The sequence below is a fragment of the Hemitrygon akajei genome, chromosome 12 (genome assembly GCF_048418815.1).
Source record: "Hemitrygon akajei chromosome 12, sHemAka1.3, whole genome shotgun sequence".
Classification (NCBI taxonomy): domain Eukaryota; kingdom Metazoa; phylum Chordata; class Chondrichthyes; order Myliobatiformes; family Dasyatidae; genus Hemitrygon; species Hemitrygon akajei.
In genome coordinates, this window is record NC_133135.1 from 97,401,237 (window position 1) to 97,424,100 (window position 22,864).

At 42.2% G+C, this 22,864-nt stretch overlaps 1 protein-coding gene across 4 annotated transcripts in view; it reads right to left on the reverse strand.

Moving 5' to 3' along the window:
- The window catches only part of rabgap1l (RAB GTPase activating protein 1-like), a 587,017-nt gene that overhangs the window by 432,694 nt on the left and 131,459 nt on the right, over window positions 1–22,864 (reverse strand). For all 4 annotated transcript variants that reach the window (XM_073063719.1, XM_073063720.1, XM_073063721.1 and 1 more), the window contains exon 11: window positions 15,258–15,423. In XM_073063719.1, the coding sequence (XP_072919820.1) occupies window positions 15,258–15,423 (166 nt within the window). The remainder of the gene's footprint in view (window positions 1–15,257; window positions 15,424–22,864) is intronic.

The following is a 22,864-nucleotide window of genomic DNA, read 5'->3' on the forward strand; positions in this document are numbered from 1 at the left end:
TAGAAAATCTGTTTACCCAAATGTCGGCAGCCCACCTTACAGTAAACCTCGCAAAGAGTGAATTTGGTCATGCCACGATCACCTATTTGGAGTATGTGGTGGGAGAAGGGCAGTTGGCCCCAGTGCAGGCGAAGGTCCGGGCTATTTCCGAGGTCCCTGTACCCTACAATAAAAGGGCCCTGAGGAGATTTTTGGGCATGGTGGGATACTATCAGAAATTCTGTAAAAATTTCGCGGACATTGCGCTCCCCCTTACAAAACTCCTACAGAAGGAGGAAAAATTTGAGTGGGGTCATTCTTGTCAGGATGCCTTTGAAAGGTTAAAAGCCATATTGTGCCACACCCTGTGTTAAAAGCACCCAATTTGTTAGCCCCTTTCTCCTTGGCGACGGACGCCAGTGATGAGGCTGCAGGAGCAGTCCTCTTACAGCAAGCCGGGGATGGAGTGGAGCACCCGGTAGCATATTTCTCTCGGAAGTTCAATGTACACCAGAGGAATTACTCTACCGTGGAAAAGGAATTGTTGGCCCTAGTGTTGGCGATACAACATTTTGAAGTGTACATTTGTCCAGCGCAAAAACCCTTAGTGGTCTATACCGATCACAACCCGTTGGTATTCCTGGCCAATATGAAAAATAAAAACAGGAGGTTATTAAGCTGGAGTCTGATGCTGCAAGAATTCGATATTAAGATACAGCACCTTAAGGGGAGTGATAATGTGCTAGCAGATTGTTTATCTAGATGCTGAATTAAATGTATAACTGAGTAGCTCTGTAGTGAAATGAAAAGCTTGTGTACTGTGTTAGATTCCAAAAATCCAGTAAGACTCTGTATCACTTCGTTTCCACCACTGGTGAAAACGCTCTGAAGAAAGGGGGTGTTATGAATGTACCACAGCTCTGAGGGGCCGAAGGGTGCGGGACTAGGCCCCTCCTTCCAGAGAATCGCAAGATCGCTATTAATTCGGGTCTTGGACCCAGGAAATGAGAGACAATTTGACCATTGTTCTTAGAGGCACCTGTGTGAATTGCAACTCTATAGTACGTGCCAGCTATCAGGGACATGGACACCCTCAGGCAATGTGGTGTGGGGATTGTATCACCCTACCTTGATTGACATTTACAAATCTGCCAGCCATGATAAAAAGGAGACTGCAGGAGGCGGTACTCCAGCGACGCACCAGACGGAGACCATCGCTCATCGTTCTTGTGAGAACGGGAAACTGCTCGGGAGCCACGTGTGATTTGGATCCCCTAGCTAGGGAATCGAGTGGCTAATAACCCCGAAAAGGATTCCGAACTGACAACGGGGAACTCCCGTTCCCGATTCCATGCTGTGAGTCCAGAAGGCTGGCAAGTTTATTTTCTCTCTCCAACCCGTGAACACCCAGCGGTCCCTCAAACGGCAAAAAGCCTTCATGAACTGGCGAGACTTTTATATTTCCATCGGACAATAGTTTAACCCCTAGACCAACGATAGAGCTACTCCTTACTGTTGATTACTACTATACCCACGCTTTAGATTGAGTACTGACGACGTATATTATCTGAATGTTTGTATTAACCTTACTTTTGTGCCCCCTTTAAAAATAAAACGTTTAAAAAATAGTACCATCAGACTTCAGTGGACCTCTCTATCTTTGCTGGTAAGTGACCCAGTTACGGGGATACGTAACAAAATAAACAAGAAACATTAACTCAAACACAAGGAAATCCGCAGGTGCTGGAAATTCAAGCAACACACACAAAATACTGGTGGAATGCAGCAAGCCAGGCAGCATCTATAGGAAGAAGTACAGTTGACGTTTCGGGCCAAGACCCTTCGTCAGGACTAATTGAAAGAAAAGGTAGTAAGAGATATGAAACTGGGAGAGGGAGGGGGAAATCTGAAATGATAGAAGACAGGAGGGGGAGGATAAAGCTAAGAGCTGGAAAGTTGATTGGCAAAAGGGATACATAGCTGAGGAAAGGAAAGGATCATGGGACGGGAGACCTAGGGAGAAAGAAAGGGGGAGGGGAGCACCAGAGGGAGATGAAGAACAGGCAAGGAGTGATTGCGAGAGGGGCAGAGAGAGAAAAAAAGGAAATAGATAGATAGATAGATAAGGGATGGGGTAAGAAGGGGAGGAGGGACATTAATGGAAGTTAAGAGAAATCAGTGTTCATGCCATCAGGTTGGAGGCTACCCAGACGGAATCTCAGGTGTTGTTCCTCCAATCTGAGTGTGGCTTCATCTTGACAGTAGAGGAGGCCATGGATAGACATATCAGAATGGGAATGGGACGTGGAATTAAAATGTGTGGCCACTGGGAGATCCTGCTTTCTCTGGCGGACCGAGCGTAGGTGTTCAGCGAAACCCCTACGATGACCCCTTCTCCTGTCTTCAACGCTCCTCCTCTTCATGGAACTACCAGCCTCCCTCCCCCCCTCGGATCCCAGCTCTCATCCGTGCCGGGTCTTTACCATCCCCTCCGACCTTCAACTCTCTGAGGCAGAGTGCTCTGTCCTCAGTAAGGGCCTTACCTTTGTCCCCCTTCGCCCACACCTCAGCAAGTTCCGCTTACGCCATGACGCTGAACTCTTCTTCCACCGGCTCCATCATCGAGCCTACTTCTTCAGCAAGGACTCTCCCACCCCTACCGATGACCCTTTCTCCCATCTTCAACCCTCCTCCTCTTCATGGACACCCCGCTCTGGTCTTCTGCCTGCTCTGGATCCCTTTATTGCTAACTGCTGATGGGACATCAACATCACCACACCTTGTTCCAATTCCAACCTCACTCCTTCCGAATGCTCTGCTCTTCACTCCCTCCGCACCAATTCCAACCTTACTATAAAACCTGCTGATGGGGGGGGGGGGGGCTGTTGTAGTCTGGCGTACTGACCTCTACCTTGCCGAGGCACAGCAACAACTCGCTAATACCTTCTCTTATTTACCCCTCGATCATGACCCCACTAAGGAGCACCAGGCCACTGTCTCTCACACTATCACCAACCTTATCAGCTCTGGGGATCTCCCATCCACTGCCACCAACCTCATAGTTTCCACACACTGCACTTCCCGTTTATACCTCCTACCCAAGATCCATAAACCTGCCTGTCCAGGTAGACCCATTGTCTCAGCTTGCTCCTGACCCACCAAACTCATTTCTGCATACCTCGACACTTTTATCCTCCCTTGTTCAATCCCTTCCCACCTATGTTCATGACAATTCTCACGCTTTGCATTTTTTCAATGATTTTAAGTTCCCCGGCCCTCACTGCCTTATTTTCATCATGGATGTCGAGTCTCTATACACCTCCATCCTCCACCAGCAAGGTCTCAAAGCTCTCCGCTTCTTTTTGGAGTCCAGACCTAACCAGTTCCCCTCTACCACCTCTCTCCTCCGTCTAGCGGAATTAGTCCTTACTCAAATAATTTCTCTTTTGGCTCCTCCCACTTCTTCCAAACCAAAGGTGTACCCATGGGGACCAGTATGGGTCCCAGCTATGCCTGCCTTTTTGTTCGCTTTGTGGAACAGTCCATGTTCCACGCCTATAGTGGTATACGTCCCCCACTTTTCCTTCACTACATCGACAACTGTATTGGCGCTGCCTCCTGCATGCATGCTGAGCTCGTTGACTTCATTAACTTTGCCTCCAACTTTCACCCTGCCCTCAAATTTACCTGGTCCATTTCTGACACCTCCCTCCCCTTTCTTGATCTTTCTGTCTCCATCTCTGGAGATGGCTTATCTACTGATATCTACTATAAGCCTACGGACTCTCACAGCTACCTGGTCTATTCCTCTTTCCACCCTGTGTCTTGCAAAAATGCCATCCATTTCTCGCAATTTCTCCGTCTCTACCGCATCTACTCTCAGGATGAGGCTTTTCATTCCAGGACGAAGCAGATGTCTTCCTTTCTTAAAGAAAGGGGCTTCCCTTCCTCCACCATCAACTCTGCTCTCAAACACATCTCTCCCATTTCACGCACATCTGCTCTCACCCCACTCAGGTTAGGGTTCCCCTTGTCCTCACCTACCACTCCACCAGTCTCCGGGTCCAACGTAAAATTCTCTGAACTTCCACCCCCTCCAACGGGATCCCACTACAAAGCACATCTTTCCCTCACCCCCACCTTTCTGCTTTCTGCAGGGATCGCTCCGTACGCGACTCCCTTGTCCATTCGTCCCCCCCCATCTCTTCTGGCACTTATCCTTGTAAGCAGAACAAGTGCTACACCTGCCCTTACACTTTCTCCCTCACCACCATTCAGGGCCCCAGACAGTCCTTCCAGGTGAGGCAACACTTCACCTGTGAGTTAGCTGGTGTGATATACTGCGCCCAGTACAGCCTTCTATATATTGGTGAGACCCGACGCAGACAGGGAGACTGTTTCGCTGAACACCTACACTCTGTCCGCCAGAGAAAGCAGGACCTCCCAGTGCCCACGCATTTTAATTCCACGTCCTATTCCCATTCTGATATGTTTATCCATGGCCTCCTCTACTGTCAAGATGAAGCCACACTCAGGTTGGAGGAACAACACCTTATATACCGGCTGGGTAGCCTCCAACCTGATGGCATGAACACTGACCTCTAACTTCCGTTAATCCCCCTCCTCCCCTTCTTACCCCATCGCTTATTTATTTATTCCTCCCCTTTTCTCTCTCTGCCCCTCTCACAATCACTCCTTGCCTGTTCTCCATCTACCTCTGGTGCTCCCCTCCCCCTTTCTTTCTCCCTCGGTCTCCCATCCCATGATCCTTTCCCTTCTCCAGCTGTGTATCCCTTTTGCCAATCAACTTTCCAGCTCTTAGCTTTATCCCTCCCCCTCCTATCTTCTCCTATCATTTCAGATTTCCTCCTCCCCCTCCCACTTTCATATCTCTTACTATCTTTTCTTTCAGTTAGTCCTGACAAAGGGTCTCAGCCCAAAACGTCAACTGTACCTCCCCCTATAAATGCTGCCTGGCCTGCTGCGTTCCACCAGCATTTTGTGTGTTGAAGGAACATTAACTCTTCAATTTGCTTCCTTAGAAAAGAAATGCACTCTATCATCTGTTTACCTCAGTCCCAATTCAGTACCCTCTTCAATTTAATTGTGTGACTAGTCACCAGGGAATTATTTTTCAGACCTTTACTGTTATGAAGGTGTAAAGACAAGAGTTTAACAAAGACCACGTGAAATTTAATGCAGACAAGTTGCAATTTGGGATGACAAATCAGAGTGGGACTTACACAGTGAAAAGTAGGGCACTGAGGAATGCGGAAGAACAGAGGGTTCTGGGAATACAATCCGTAATTCCTTGAAAGTGGCGTCCTCAGTGGCACTCACAGGAGATAGGGTAATAAAGAAAGCTTTAGGTACATTAACCTTCCTAAATCAAAGTACTAACTACTGGAGTCAGGATGTTATGTTGAAGTTATATAAAGCATTGGTGATGCTTAATCTGGAGTATTGTGTGCAGCTCCAATTACTTACCGACAAGAAAGATATCAAAAGATTGAAAGAGTGCAGAGAAAATTTATAAGCATGTTGCCAGGACTTGAGTTATAGGGAAAGGTTGAATAGGTTAAAATTTTATTTCCTGGAGCTTAGGAGAACGAGGTATTCAAAATTAGGTGGGGTATAGATAGGGTAAATGAAAGCAGGCTTTTTCCACAGAGGTTGGGTGAGACTAGAACCAGATGTCATGGGTTAAGGGTGAAAGGTGAAATGTTTAAGGGGAACACGAGGGGGAACAGTCATAGATGAGCATGTCCCCACAAAATCATTCAGTCTTCCCCAACTAGAAGCCCTGGATGAACCATAAGATCCACAATCTGCTGAAGGCCAGATCAGAGGCATTCAAGTTTGGCAACCAAGAAAGCTATAAGAGATATGGCCTCCAGAAAGCCATCTCATGGGCAAAGTGACAATTCCAGACAGGCTTGAATGCTATCACTGCTTATAAAGTAATATCAAACAAATAGGTTTGATCAAAAATAGGTGACAACAGGGCTTCGCATCCAGATGAGCTCAATTCCTTCAATGTTCACTTTGATCGTAAAAACATAGAGGAACCATCACAAATTCCTACAGCCCCCAACGATCCTGTGATTTCAATCTCTGAGGCCAAAATGACAGTATCCTGTGGGTGAACCCACAGAAAACACCCAGCCCAGGTAGGGTACCTGGCAAAGTACTAAAGATCTGTACTGATCCACTGGCTGGAGTGTCCTCTGAGATCTTGTACCTCTCGCTTCGGAAGACTGAGGTACCCACCTGCTTTAAACAGGCTTCAATTATACTGGTGCCTAAGAAGAATGTGGTAACCTAACTCAATGATTATCATCTAATAGCACTTACATCCATACAGATGAAGTGCTTTGAGGGGGTGGTGATGAACTATATTAACTCTTGCCTGAGAAGAAACTTGGATCTGCTCCAGTTTGCTTACCAGCACAACAGGTCCAAAGCAGATGCCACTTAAATGGCTCTCTACTGAACCCAAGAACATCTGGACAGCAAAGATGCATACATCAGCTTGCTCTTTATCAACTACAACATGACATTCAATACTATCACCCCTTCAGAACAAATCAATAAACTTCAAGACCTTGGCTTTAATACCATCTTGTGCAATTGGATCCTCGATTTCCTCACTTTTAGACCTCAATCATTTCAGATTAGCAACAAAATCTCCTCCACAATCTCCATCAGCACAGATACACCACAAACCTCTACTCGCTTTGTACTTATGACAATGAGACTAAGCACAGCACCAAGGCCATATTCAAGTTTGCTGATGACACTACTGTCATAAGTTGAATTAAAGATGGTGACGAATCAGAATATAAGAGGGAGAGTGAAAATCTGACCAGAACAACAACTTCTCACTCAATGTCTGTAAGACTAAAGAGCTGATTATTGACTTCAGGAGGAGGAAACCAGAGGTCCATGAGCCAGTCTTCACTGTGGGATCAGAGGTCAGCAACTTTAAATTCCTGTGTTATCACTTCAGATGACCTGTCCTGGGCCCAGCATGTAAGTGCAATTATGAAGAAAGCATGTCAGTGCCTCTACTTCCTTAGGAGTTTGTGAAGATTCTGCATGACATCTAAAACTCTGACAAGTTTCTACAGATGCATGGTGGAAAGTATACACAGCCTTGTATGGAAACACCAACGCTCTTGAACAGAAAATCCTACAAAAAGTAGTGGATACAGCCCAGGACATCATGGATAAAGCCCTCCCTGGCATTGAAGACATTTACATGAAAGTGTTGCATAAAAAATAGAATCAACCATCAGGGACCCCCCACTACCCAGGTCATCTTCTCTTCTCGCTGCTGCAATCAGGAAGAAGGTACAAGAGCCTCAGGACTCACACCACTGGTTCAGGAACACTTATTACTCCTCAACTATCAGGCTATTGAACCAGAGGGAATAACTTCACTCAATTTATTTTGCCCCATCACTGAACTGTCCCACATCCTATGGACTCATTTTCAAGGACTCTTCATCTCATGCTTTCAATATTTATTGTTTATTTTTTAATTATCATTTCTTTTATATTTGCACACTTTGTTGTCTTTTGCACACTAACTGTTCAACCTGCTGGTGAGGTCTTTCATTGATTCTATTATGGATATTGGATTTATTACGTACATCTGCGAGAAAATAAACCTCAGGATTGTACATGGTAATATACATGTACTTTGATAATAAATTTTACTTTGAACCTCTTCACTCAGCAGGTGAAGAGTGTGTGAAATGAGCTGCCAGCAGAAGTGGTGGATGGGGGTTCAACTTAACACTTTAGAGAAATTTGGATAGGAGGGGTATGGAGGGTTATCGTCTGGGTACAGGTCAGAATAATATTTTGGCATGACTAGATGGGCCAAAGGGACTGTTTCTGTTCTGTGGTATTCTATGCCTCTTTGACCTCTGCTCACATTTGTAAGAACAACAGCCCAGCTTTTGACTGAGTATGTTATAGTCTACTAGATCGAACAGCAGCCAATTCAGCATACAGCTACAGATGTATCGTGGAGAGCATTCTGACAGGCTCATCACTATCTGGTATGGGGGGGGGGGGCCTACTGTACAGGACTGGAAGAAGCTGCAGAGGGTTATAAATTTAGTTGGCTTCATCTTGGGTACTAGCCTACAAAGTACCCAGGATATCATCAAGGAGCTGTGTTTCAGAAAGGCAGCGTCCTTTACTAAGGACCTCCAGCACCCAGGGCATGCCCTTTTCTCACTGCTACCATCAGGTAGGAGGTACAGAAGCCTGAAGGCACACACTCAGTGATTCAGGACAGCTTCTTCGCCTCTGCCATCCAATTTCTAAATGGGCAGTGAACCCTTGAACACTACCACTCTTTTTAATACATATTACTTTTAATCTATTCAATATAAGTATACTGTAATTGATTTACTTATTTATTATCATTATTATTTTTTTCTTCTATATTATGTATTGCATTGAACTGCTGCTGCTAAGTCAACAAATTACACAACACATGCTAGTGATAATAAACCTGATTCTGAGCCACAGCCCCTTTTCTGTGAGCTGCTGCAGCTGCTTAATTTCACCTGACACTGCCATCACTTCTGTCACATAATATCTCCTGCCTTCTACCTTTGTTATTCACTTCCCACCTGTCTCATCTCATTGTTTGCTTTATCTGTTTTCTTCTCTAACTTCTTCCAATGCAAGGTCACCAAACTGAGCAAGAACCCTGCTTCTGACATGTCATTACATTTTTTTTTAATTCTAGCATCTGTAATATTCTGCATTTGGATAATGAACAACTGAGAGTGCGTTTTTGGCAGACAATTCATGGCTACATGCGAATCAGGGAGCCCATGATTAACTCGTTCTCTTGAGAATACCAATGCAGCAATTGCATGAGCTCCATATCTAACTAGGTCTGAAAAGCAGATTCTTCTTTCCCCAAATAAAGGGCAATATGTTTGCCTATGCTTCTTACATTGTCAGAAAATGTATAAGTGACGTGTTTGTGTCTAAATCCAATAATTAATAAGAAACCATTTACCATTTTTTAACCAATTCAGGAGTGACATAGAAACTCAATGAAATCATGAAACAAACTGTTTTAATTAACCCCACGCTTCCAAGCAGCTTTAATTTCAACTGCCAAATCAACATCTTGCTGCAATGCTTTGGCCCAATTTCATTCATACAGAATATTCAAAGCTATCAAATTTTAATTTCCTATGAAATATTATCAGCCAGCTTCCCTCTGATTAAATATGCCTGATTAATGATGCAGAACTATTCAATACACATTTATCTGTAGTTCCTATCTGCAATGTCATCGTACCATCATTAGTAATCCTTTTTTCACACCTATTTCTATTTCTCTTTTCCATTTCCTTAATTTTTTTACTTCCACTTATTTCCTGCTCACTGGAGACAACATTCTGGGTGATTTTTAATTCTGTTTTCCACCACCATCAGTCTGATAAATTGCTATGTAGAGGCATGGGCACAGTAAGGGACAAAATGGCTGTGACGTTCTGTGAGGAATTGGAGGAGAGAGGCATGTTGTGTTGCTGAAAGACATCATTTGAGATATGAGGCCATTTACAAATGATTTTAAGGGGCTTGTTCGCTCTGCTCCTTCAAAGGTGCAATAAAACTACAGCATGGATATGCTCCCCTAGCTGTCCTTCAGCTACAAGGTTTCTTGGGTCTAGGGAGTACTAGTGACAGCAAGTTAAATTAAGCATTGGTTCAAAATGGCGCCATTCAGCTTCAGAGTTTAGTTTCTAACAAACCTCACAAGAAAATTGGGTCATCAAACCTCTAATGCATCTCTCTAGAAAGGTGGATGCATCACTTAAATTAAACATTTGAAAGATTCTCTTCTTCCCCCCATTCAGTCAGAGACTTGGGAAAAAGAAGAGGTGTGTGGTTACAAATCAGGATTGCTCATACCATCACTGCTTGCTGCGCCACACATTTCTTCAAGGGGAAGGGACAAATTCTAAGCATCAGAATTACTAACAATGTTCTCTTAGAGGCCAAGTAATCTTCCATTTACTAAGAACAACTGATCTCCAGACCTGCTGTTATCAGACTGGATAACTTTTGATCTGCCAATTTAGTTCATCACGGCCTTTGCGTATTGTTTACTGGCACTGTGCTTTCTCTCTTACTGCAACACTATATTTTGCATTTTGTTTCTCTTTTTTTCTACATGTATGGCATACAAACTGTTTTAACTGTATTTCAGTACACGTGACAATAAACCATTTCACTTCCTCTACCCTCTCCCATGCCTTTACATCCATAAAAACAGGTAGCCCATTGGCAGGAGGTGAATACTATATATTAAATTAAAATTTTCTCCTGTTTGAGAATGCAGCTAAAAACTATTTCCCATTTTCTTATAAAACAGGATGGGCTGTTTAACCTATCGAGTCCATACAGATTCTTAAGAATCTGATCAACCCAATTCCCTCACATTTCCCTATGACCTATTCTCTTCTGCCTGCCCATCCTCCCCAGACTCAACCACCCACCTCCATTAAGGGCAATACACAATTTGTTTACCAACTCTTTGAATAAGAGAGGAAATCAGGGAAGCTGGGGCAGCCGCAGGGACAACGTACAAACTTCGCACAGACAGCACTGGAGGTTAGGAGTGAACCAGTGTTGCTAGAGATGCCAGGCAGCAGCACTACCTGCTGCACTACATGTTGCCCAAACAACAGGTTGGAAGTTTCATGCAATTTCTTTTGCTAAGGTTTCTAAGTGATAGATCCAGTGGTCTCATTCCAGTTATTAGTGTGCAAGACTATTTGACCCTTGAACATTACTTTAATTAATACATTTCACAATTTTCTTAAGCATAGAAAGCTATTTTAACTTGACGTCAATTCTAGTTCACAGAACAATCCTGTTCCTCAGTGATTTCTCCTGCAATCTTTCCTCCCCACATTCCAATCACCACCACACTCCCAGCCAAACGCGCCCGCCCCCATATTCTACCACAACCATACATTAGGGGTGATTTATAGGCAGCTAACTAACCCACAACTTCCGCATCCTTGGGATATGAGAGGAAGCCAGAGCACTTTGATTGCCAAGACACAGTAGCCTGCATTGTGTGGGTGTGGACATGGTATGCCAAAGAGCTGATTCTGTGCCATACAATTCTGAAACCAGAAAAGTTGGAGGAAACCCACACAGTCATATGAAGATAAATCAAATTCCACAAAGCAGTAGGATTGATAGATAGATAGATAGATACTTTATTCATCCCCATGGGGAAATTCAACATTTTTTCCAATGTCCCATACACTTATTGTAGCAAAACTAATTACACGAATTAATTGAACACGAGTTGCTACAGCTTTGATGCAAATATTTTTCTGTGCCATTGTTACTGTCCTTTGTTAGATGACAGTACTTCTTCCCTCTTCTACCAACCTGATTTTTTCAGGTAGAGGAAGGATAGGAGCAGAAAGTGTTTTATCATTGAGCAGGTAAACCTGCTCTCCTGGTTCTACATCACTTGGTAGCATTAACTTAAGAAAACTTCAGGTAAAGCTTTCAGTTTCATTTTGTCTATGTTGATAATTTTGGGCAAACTAGGGGGTGTCTGGGATTTATTATCGTAAAAGAGGTTATGGGGTTTAAAAACCGATGATCAAGCTGAACATCACAGGAGGAAGATTTATACTAAATAACTTACACTGACCTGGGCAAAAATTCTGTTAAACCATTGAGAAACAAGTATGAGCAAAGGTAGAACAGGTAGATAATATGAAGGTGGCACAGGATACTTCTGTTCATTAGCCAGCAGACAGAATATAAGAGGAGGAAGGTTATGGTACACCTTTATACAATAATAATTAGGCCACGAGCTGGAGATACATGTGTAGTTCTACACACTGTAAGAAGAATATGATTTATTTTCAATAATGAGACTGGATAGACTGGATTTGTTTTCCTTGGGAGTGGAAGAGGGTGGTGGGAGGTTGGGTCTAAGAGAGGTATACAAAATTACAAGAGTAAAGAGAAGAGAAAGTTTTCCCCATTGTGTATCTAGAGAGAACAGATCTATCCAGGGTTTAAGAGAGAATCAGATGAGGCAATTGTGAGGTCAAGAGCCCATCTTAACATGGAAGTTCAATAGTTCCACCCCACTGTTATAATACTTTTGAATGGTCACCTAGTATGGTAAAATGGACTCTTGTCCTTACAATCTACTTCATTTTGGCCAATGCATTTCTTGTCTGCCTGCACTGTAGTTTCTCTGTACTGTAATACTTCATTCTGCATTCTGTTATTGCTTTCCTCTTGTACTACCTCAATGCACTGATGTGATGAAATGATCGCTGTAGATGGCATGCAAAGCAAAGATTTTCACTATTCCTCCATACATGTGACAACAATAAACCTATTTACCTTTTCACCCAGAGGTGGTTTACACCTCAAAAACACTTCCTGAGGGAATGGAGGCAGGGAAAGTCATTTGAATTGCATTTGCAAAGACCAAGTATAGATCAATGGGATTCTTACAGACATGTTTTTGGACATGATGAGCCAAAGGGCCTGTTTCTGGGTTGTATGATTCTGTCATTGAATGACAAGTTACATCTGTTGACAGGGAACAACTTAATAATAATTCAACATGGCACTGAATAATTGCAGCATGGGTGGAATGAAAAAGGACAATTTTCTAGTTATAGCTGTGTCACAATTAGTGAATGTACATCATATGTACATCATACTTCAAAGTCTAACCACATGATATATTAATGATACTGTCCAATGTACATTGCAAACTAACTTCACTCAGCTAACTAATCATTCAGAACTAGTATAGATAGCTCAATTCTGTGCTTCAATCCTGTTGTGTTAGTTACCTAATGATGTACACCAAGCAATTGCTGCATTGGAGATAATGGTATTGAAATATTTTTGACCAATTTTACTCTTCAATCATTCAGTAACAAATTCACACCACATCTTGTGGAAATTTAAATAGAGGGTCACTCAAACAAGAACAAAATAATAACTGCAGAGGCCAAGACTGCAGATGCTGGAACCTGGAGCAACAATCTGCTGGAGGAACTCAGCAGGGTGAGCAGCAAATGTGAAAGAGAACGGAATTATCAATGCTTCAAGTCCAAACCCCACACCAGGACCCAAAGTAAACTAGAAACGACATGGAAAATGCTGAAAACACTGGCCAGGCAGCAATGGAAAGAGAAACAGGTAACATCTGGGACTCTTATCAGATTTTCATTTAAAGATATAAAGGCATGGAAGGAAAAATATTTTAATAAGTCACTAATTATTTGCATTGAATATGTACAGGAAAAGTAGTTCAACTCCAGGTATAAAAGCAATTAAAGTAAGTATATCTAAAGAGGCAGTGCATCTAGGGACTAAACAAAAGGTTAGTAAAAGAATATTGAAGTCTTTGAATTCTGGTAAAAAGGGAAAAGTTACTGACTACAAATACATGTTCCAGTTATTGACAGAAAACATTATGATGTAAAATATAAAGCGGAGACTAACTGAACATTCTCCCTCAATTAAAATATATTAACAATTCATTAAAAGGAGAAATCGGAGCATAGCAGTAGGTAGTACTTCAAGAAATGAACAAAATTTTGAAAGAAAAACAGAATCATTAGAAATTTCAAGTCAGGTAGCACCTGTGGAAAGGGTCAACATTTCAGACTGAAAACAGAGGTTTTTAAAATTTTCATTGTGTTTTTAGGCCATCGTTCGCAAACCCAGACACGGCTGCTCTCTTCTCACTGCTGCCATCAAAAAGGTGGTACAGCAGCCTTAGGACTCACACCATCAGGTTCAGGAACAGTTATTACCCCTCAACCATCAGGCTCTTGAACCAAAGGGGATAACTTCACTCAACCCCTTCAACTCAACTTGCCCCTTCATTGAAATGTTCCCAAACCCTACGGATTCACTCTCACAGACTCTTCACCTCAGGTTCTCAATATTTAATGCTTATTTATTTATTATTATTTCTTTCTCTTTTTATTTGCAGCTTGATCTTGTTTGTACACTGGCCGAACCCAAGTTTGTGTGACATTTCATTGATTTTGTTATGGTTATTATTCTATTGATTTATTGAATATGCCCATGGGAAAATGAATCTCATTCATTAATGACATATATGTACTTCAATAATAAAATTGCTTTGAACATTTTCTGTTACTCTATTACATCATATTTGATATGTGTTCAGTGTTGTAGTATGAGAAATGCAGCAGCCAATTTCTACAGCAATCTCTCACAAACACTGTGATAATCAACCAATAATCAGCTTTATGACCACAAAACACAGAAGCAGAATTAAGCCATTCGGTTCAACCAGTTTACTTTGCCATTCAGTCATGGCTGATTTATTTTCCCTCTCAACCCCATTTTCTTCTCTTCTCCCTATAACCCTTAACACTTTATTAAGAACCTATGATCTTCTATTTTAAATATATCCAATATAACTTGACCTACACAGCCATTTGTGGCAATTAACTTCACAAATTCTCCATCCTCTGGTCAAAGAAATTCCACCTTATCTCTGTCTAGAGGGATGCCCTTGAGGCTGTGCACTCTCATCCTGGACTCTGCCACTATTGGAAATATCTTCTGCAAGTCCGCTCCATTTAAGCCTTTCAATATTTGGTAGGTTTCAATGAGATAGTCTTTCATTCGTCTAAACTCCAGCAACTACAGGCCCAGAGAAATTAAACAAACAGTTCTATATGAAGGATATTATTGTGTTGGGAGATTCACCATGATGGCTGGATTGGAGGACTTTGGCTAAAGAGACAGACTGGGTACTCTGAACTTGTTTTCCTTTGAGCAATGGAGGTTGAGTGAAGACCTGATACTAGTACAGAAGATTATAAGAGGTACAAATACGGTACCCAGTCAGAATATCTTTCTCTATAGTAAAGGCATCAGAAACAAGAAGGCATATGTTCAAAAGGGAGAGTTTTAAAGAAAGTCTGAAGAGTGGTTGTTTTCCCACACAGAGAATGATTGATATCTTGAATGTGTTGCTACACGAGGTGGGAATCAGATGAAAATACTATGTTTAATGGGCATTTAGTAGGCAAGGCGTAGAAGGATAAAGTCTTAAAATAACAATAACATCAAAATTAAATTCTTTTCATTCAGTATTAAAGGTTTGGGTGGTCTTTATTTCCAATCTTCTATTTTTCACAAGTAGACTCACAGCTCTACTTAAGAACAAAAAGTATGTATTTACGTACCTTTTTCTTCCTCATCATCCTGGGGTGAAAGGGTCACACTGGTTTGTCTCCCAAGATATAGCATGAAGCCAGTTGCAGATGCAGTTCTACCCCTCTCAGATTGTTTCTGCAGTGACACCACTTCATACATTGTGTCAACACTGCTGCCATGGTTTCTGCCTTCTGACTGCAATGGAGAAATAACAAGCTATTTGAGCACAGCAGTTTTCTTTTGAGGCTATGAAAATGGTCAGCCACTGAAACTGTACAATAATTATGATTATTTGGCATACTACATAGCTCTGAGTTTGTTAAATACCCAGTGTAACCTGCCAACATTCTGTGTATAGATCAATAAACAGAATCCATCAGATCACAATAACAAGATCACTAAACCAGGATATGACGATCTGGACATTCTCACATCTTTCAGTGGCACTGTGTTGTTCATAATTTGGTTGCTGTCTTCCAGCTGAATTTTCTAATCAGTGTTTTAGAAATGGTTCCCAGGTAACCCATGCTTGCCAGGTCGAGTCATGGGCACTCACTGCCAGGGGTGGGAAAGGGAGTCAGACTGAAAAAGAGGAGCAGGTTGGTGGGAGACATTTGTGTTCCAGTTACTTCATACAAGGTCAAGGCTCAACTTCTCACATCCTTAACTGAAAGAGTGAATGACTTGGAGTTCAATCTCCCCATGTGTGCAAACAAATGTCACTGACCAGGCCCTTCGGCTCAGCTCAACAATGCCAACCAAGTTTCCTAACTGAGCTAGCCCTACTTGTCTGCATCTCTTTAAATCTTTCTTATCTACGCACCTGTCCAAGTAATTTTTTTAATGTTGGAATTCAATCCACCTTCATCACTTCCATATATCCACCACAGTCATGTGAAAAACTTAACTCTCAAGTACACTTTAAACCTTTCCTAATAGGTTTTCCACACAAAACTTCTGACCTCTTAAGTTTTATGCATCTCTACCCTGGAAAAAAGACTAATCATCTATCTTATCTATACCCTTCATGATTTTATAAAGGTCACATCACAACCTCCTATGCTCCATGGAAAGTCCACCTCCTACATTCCAGTATCATCCATGTACTGAAAATTAATGAGAGTGGGGTGATTCAGAGTGGAAACAAGGGCTCCAAAATCAGAATAAGAATTACAAAGAAATGCTTACATATTGTGAAATATGTTGTTTTCCAGCAGCAGTACAGTGCCATACATCAAAATATTTGAGCTACAATGAGAAATATAAATAAAAAATAAGTAGTGCAAAAAGAGAGTAAAAAGCAGTGAGACAGTGTTCATGGACCATTAAGAAATCTGATGGCGGAGGGGAAGAAGCTGTTCCTCAAAAGCTGAGTGTGTCTTCAGGCTTCATTGTATTCCATCTCAAACAAGAGAATACCTGCAGATGCTGGAAATCCCAGCAACACACACAAAATGGTGGAGGAACTTGGTGGGCCAGACAATATCTAGGAAAAGAGTACAGTTGACCTTTTGGGCCGAAACCTTCAGCAGGACTGGATAAAAAATGCTGAAGAGTAGATTTAAAAGGACGGGGAGGGGAAAGAGAAACACAAGGTGATGGGAGAAGCCTGAAGGGGTTGGAATGAAGTAAAGAGCTGGGAAGTAAATTGCTGAAAGAGACAGAAGGCCATGGAAGAAAGAAAAGGAAAGAGCATCAGAGAAAGGTGATGGGCAGGCAAGAGGGTAAGGTGAGAAAGGGAAAGGGGGATGGGAAATGGTGAAGAGGGGTTGGGGGGCATTACTGGAAGTTCAAGAAATAAACGTTCATGCCATCAGGTTGGAGGCTAACAAAACAGAATACAAGGTGTTGTTCCTCAAACCCAAGTGTGGCCTCATCACGACAGTGATGAGATGCAGTTGAGGGCAGTGTTGATGGTGGAGGAAGGGAAGCCCCTTTCTTTGAAAGAAGAGAATATCTCCTTTGTTCTAGAATGAAAACCCTCATCCTGAGAGCAGATGCGGCAGAGATGGAGGAATTGAGAGAAGGGGATGCCATTTTTACAAGTAACAGGGTGGGAAGAAGTAGCTGTTAAGAGTTCGTGGGATTATAATAGGTATGTCTTCAGAGATAGAGACAGGGAGATTGAGAAAGGTGAGGTCGGAAAAGGACCAGGTAAATTTGAGGACAGGGTGGAAGTTGGAGGCAAAGTGGATGAAGCAGCACCAATGCAGTCATCGATGTAGCATAGGAAAAGTGAAGGATGGTCACCAGTGTAGGCTTGGAACATGTCTGTTTCACATAGCCAACGTGCGGGCAGGCATAGCTGGGACCTATGCGAGTGCCCATGGCTACACCTTTCGTTTGAAGGAAGCGGGAGGAGCCAAAGGAGAAATTATTGAGAGTGAGGACAAGTTCCGCTAGGCGGTGGGCTTTTTTTCTCTATTCCTGCCAAAGGATTTCGGCCCCAAATGTATTCCATCTACCACTTTTTTGCCCATTCTTTCAATTTGTCTAAGTCCTGCTGCAATCACATTGCTTCCTCAGCACTATCTACCCCTCCACCTATCTTCATATCATCTGCAAACCATGCCACAAAGCTATCAATTCCATTATCAAAATCATTAACAAATGTGAAAAGTAGTAGTCCCAATACTGACCCCTTAGGAACACCACTATTCATTGGCAGCCAACCAGAAAAGTTCCCTTTTATTCCCTCTCACTGCCTCCTGCCTGTCAGCCATTCCTCTATCCATGCCAGTGTCTTTCCTGTAAAGCCATAAGATTTTATCATGTTAAGCAGCTTCATGTGTGACACTTTATCTTCAGCCTTCTGAAAATCCAAGTAAGTGACATCCGCTGCCTCTCCTTCGTCCATCCTGCCTGTTACTTCCTTGAAGAACTCAAACAGATTTGTCAGGCAAAATTTCCCTTTACAGAAACTATGCTGACTTTGACTTATTTTATCATTAGCCTCCAAGTACCCTGAAACCTCATCCTTAATAATAGACTCCAAAACTTTCCCAACCACTCAGGTTAGGTTAACTGGCTTAAATTTCTTTTCTTTTGCCTTCCTTCCTTGTTAAAGAGTGGAGTGACATTTGCTATCTTCCAGTCCTTCAAGACCATGCCAGAATCAAGTGAATCTTGAAAGATCATGACACTGCATCCGTAATCTCCTCAGCAACCTTTCACAGGACTCTGGGATGTAGTTCCTCTGGTTCAGGTGACTTATCCACCTTAAGACCTTTGAGTTTGCCTAGCACTTTTTCCTTTATAATAGCAACTGCGTTCACTTCTGCTTCCTGACACTAATGGGCTTCTGGCACACTGCTAGTGTCATCCACAGTGAAGACAGATGCAAAGTACCCATTAAGTTCATCTGCCATTTCTTTGTCTCCCATTACTACCTCAACAGCATCATTTTCAAGTGGTCCAATATCAACTCTCACCTCCCTTTTACTCTTTATATAACTGAAAAAACTTCTGGTATCCTGCTTTATATTATTGGCTAGTTTACCCTCACATTTCATCTTTTCCCTTCAAAGATGGCATGCCCTGTTCTGAAGATGCCCTCAATACTGGAAAAATTAGGGTTCATGATGGTGCTGGCTGAGTTTGCAACCCTCAGCAGCTTTTTCTGCTCCTGTGTAGTGGCCCCTCCATACCAAATGGAACTGCAACCAGTAGGAATGCTCTTTACTGTACATCTATAGAAATTTGCTAGAGTTCTACACCCCCAGTCTTGGAGTAGTTCGAGGAGTATCTCTGCTTTCCCCAGATTCAGGCTCTGCTTCACTCTGTCTCCCTGCATGTGGTCTCTCTCTTTCTCTCACAAACACCTTCAAGCCCTGTATAAAAGCCAATTGCACAACAATATAGCTTTCAGTGGGCACAAAGAGCATTCTGAACAAGAGACTTAAAAATCCCTAAGGGTATACTTTTGACACTGAAGTTGCATACCCCAGCACGTAATACAAAGCTTACAAAATGGAAATTCAAAAAGATACACTACATATAATTGGCAGTGCAGAGCTATACTTGTATGCATTTAGGTAATACAAAATGGAAAATCCTAACATCAACACAAAACCCAAACATGCACAAATGCAGTGCAGAAAACATAGACACAGCATAAGCAAGATTAGTAAGCAGAGAAAATGGAAAAGCAACAGATTCCAACATAGGCAAGCAGAGGGACAACATCAAAAGGGTCTCAGAGACATATACTTACACAACAGAAGGCAAGACTTGGGACTGACTGATACAACTGATAAACTGTTATAACAGAGGGTGAAGTTTAGTAACTTGAATGGCAATTTACTTGCCTGCTCCCTGGAGTCTTCATCAAAGACTGCCACAGGTGGCAAGTAATCAGTTCGGATGGGACTTTTCTGTAATAGACGCTAGAACCCACCAGACCTGGATCACACTGCCCTCTTCAGTTCAATAAATTTATAGCTTGTTTTCCAAGGTTGTGTTAAACGACTTTACAATCAGTAAGTTTAGTCATTGAGAAATATAGCACAGAAACAGGCCCTTTGAGAGTCATCAACCACCCAAATACACTAATTCGATTTGAATTCTCCCCACATTCTCACAAACTCCTCCCAATTTACCATTCACCTACACACAAGTGGCAAAACTCCCCAGACCTTGATAGAGTACATCTTCAGACTTTGTGGGAGGCTAGAGACAAAATTGCAGAGAACCTTGTGGAGATATTTGCTTCATCAGTAGACACTTAATGTGAAGTTCGCAAAGACTAGAAGGTGCCTAATGTCTATTTGGCAGCTCAGTCAATGGTGAGGGTGCACTTGGAGTACAGTGTACCATTTTGGTCATCCTGTTTTAGGAGAAATGTGGTTAATTTGGAAAAGAGTTCATAAAGATTTATAAGGATGTTGCCGAGACTAGAAGGCTTAATATATAGGGAAAGTTTGGTTAAGTTAGGTCTTTATTCCTTGGAATGCAGGAGAATGTGATGTGGCCTTACAGAAGTGTTTAAAATTATGAGAGGCATAGATAAAGTGAATGGTGACAGTCTTTTCCCCAGGGCAGGTGAGTCCAAAACTAGGGAACATATGTTTAGGGTGAGAGTAAAAAGATTTAAAACAGACCTGAGGGGCATCTTTTTCCATGCAGAGGGAGGAGTGTATATGGAACAAGCTACTAAATGGTTGCGACAATAACAATAGTATCATTTAAGAAGCACCTGGATAGGCACATAGAGGGCCAGGGCTTAAAGAGCTGCGGGCCAAATGCTAGTTGGGTGAGTATCTTTGTTGGGCATTGACTAGTTAGCTCTGTATCCACGCTGCATTCCTAAACAATTCTAGAGGCAATTTGCTCTGGTCAAATATCCTATAAACCTGCACATCTTTGGGATATGGAGGAAACCAGAGCACCTAGCTATAAGGAGGATGTGCAAACACTGAACAGTGGACATCCAAGGTTAGGATTGAACCGGGTAACTGGAGCTGCCCAGGAATGACACCAAGATCAGAAGTCTTCAAGTTGAATATCACATTAAAATTGGTATACAACATGAAGACGGAGGGAGGTGACTACACCTTGATGGAGTGCAGGTCAGAGTGGGAATTGTGGGACAAAAGTGCAGTGATCCTGGGGATTACATGGTTATGCCGAAGGTATTTATTTCTGTCACCATCAGTATGAGACCCAAATGGAAAACCACCTCCTGATGCCAGGGTGAAGAACATTACAGAAAGGGTGATGAATGCTCTGCAAGGATAAATGGGGAAGGAAGCATATTGGCCATGAGATGACATGCTACCTGTGAGAATGTAGAGTTTCTACCGTCAAACCTTTACAAAGCAGAAATTGGTGATGGTGGTATTAAACATGTGAGGGGTAATCTCAGGTTTGTAAATAAGTATTATTCAGCTTGGTGAGTTTAGCTATCAGAGATGTAATATTGCAACTTATCCCACTAGGAGCTATTTATTTCTACTTGGCAAGGAATTCAAGAACAACATTCTTTACACCATAAAGATCAAGTTAAGGTTTCTAATATTTGAAGCTCTTAGTTCTCATCCTGGTTAAAAGTATTACACTAGACTACACAAAGTTCAGGTCAGAGCCTCTCATCTTTACCTGCTCTCGATACTAAATACAATCAGCTCTGCATCATGTGTCACCTCAAGCAATTATTTGGTCTTTTCTTGTACCAGGAGATACAACAGACAGCAAATGCTAGAACCTACAGCAAAATGTCTGACCCTCTGAGTTCCTCCAGCAGCTCATTTTTTTTGCTCAAGACTCATGAGTTGCTCGTAAAGCAGAAAACTAGCAGCTGCAGTTTGGCACCTCTTGATGGCAAATGTTCAATGTTGAGGGAGTGTTGTATTGTTTAGATGTGACATCTCTGGTCAATGTAAAAAGATCCACAGCCCATTGGAAAAAGCTTAGACAGCCTGGCTACGCTTAACAACCTTGCTCTCAGAAGGACTGTGATGTGCCAAATTGGCTGCTCAGGTTTTTGCATTGTAGCTGATCTTAAAGGAGTGAAAAGCAATTTACAGCATCTGAATGCTGAACTTCGATTTTTAAAAAAGCTCATAACCTAAAAAAATGATGATGGTGAATGGCAAAAAGCACAGGAGTCCAACAATTTATTGAGAACTGTGAAGTGCACGAGTTCTGCAGTACTGTGAAGATCACCCAGTGATCCAATCTGCTGTGAGCCAAGAACAGACTGAATCAATCAGCGCACACTAGACAGACCATGATCTCAACCATGATTCTGTCTTTCACGTGTCCTTGACTCCATCCCATAGTAAACTTTCACGTCCAGTCCAGGGTAGCAAAAAGATCAAAAAGGCCATATCAACTGAGAATCAAAATAACGTGGGGAGCAGGTAGTATCATCACTGAAGTTCTAAAAGCTGGTGAAGAGGAACTTCAGACTCAAATTCATAGCCTCATTCCCAGAAGCAGAACCTGCTGCAGGATGCTGCAAATGTGACCACCTTCAGAAAAAGGAGAAGTCTTACTGTGGTTACGTAAGATAGGTCATCTCAAGTGTTCTCTTCAACTGCCAAGATGACCTCTTGTGGCCAAGATGTCATTCCCCAAATCAAAGTGTGGATTTTATCCATCACAAAGGACAATCAATGTTATCTTCACTGTGCAAAAACACCAAGAGAAATGCATGGAGCAGTATGAACCATGATACAAGTTTTTAATTCAGCTGTGACCTATCCAATAACCTGCTACAGCATGCAAACTGCAATTTTGTTGATAGATCTCATCATGGACTTAACCTCAATGCAGTCCAAAGGTGAACAAGTGATCTTTCTAATCCTTTTTCCAATCCTTCCTTCAATATTCCAAAGGAGCTCCAACAAGCTTAAATTCTGAATGGAGCTTATCTGCAGGGTGAATGTGGAAACTATTTAATCTACGTCACCTCCCCATTAGACCCACAACAACACCAACCTCAATTATCAAACTGCAGGACACAGTCAATGCATGCATTTGCACATGTTCAGAGACCAATCTCTCATTTACTTACAAAGTGTATGAGAGAATGTGCTTTACACAAATATTCAGAGGCTGAATATCCCCTACTCCATTGTAAAACACAGAGATACAACCTACACCCAAGACTTCATCAACAAATTCTTCCAAATGT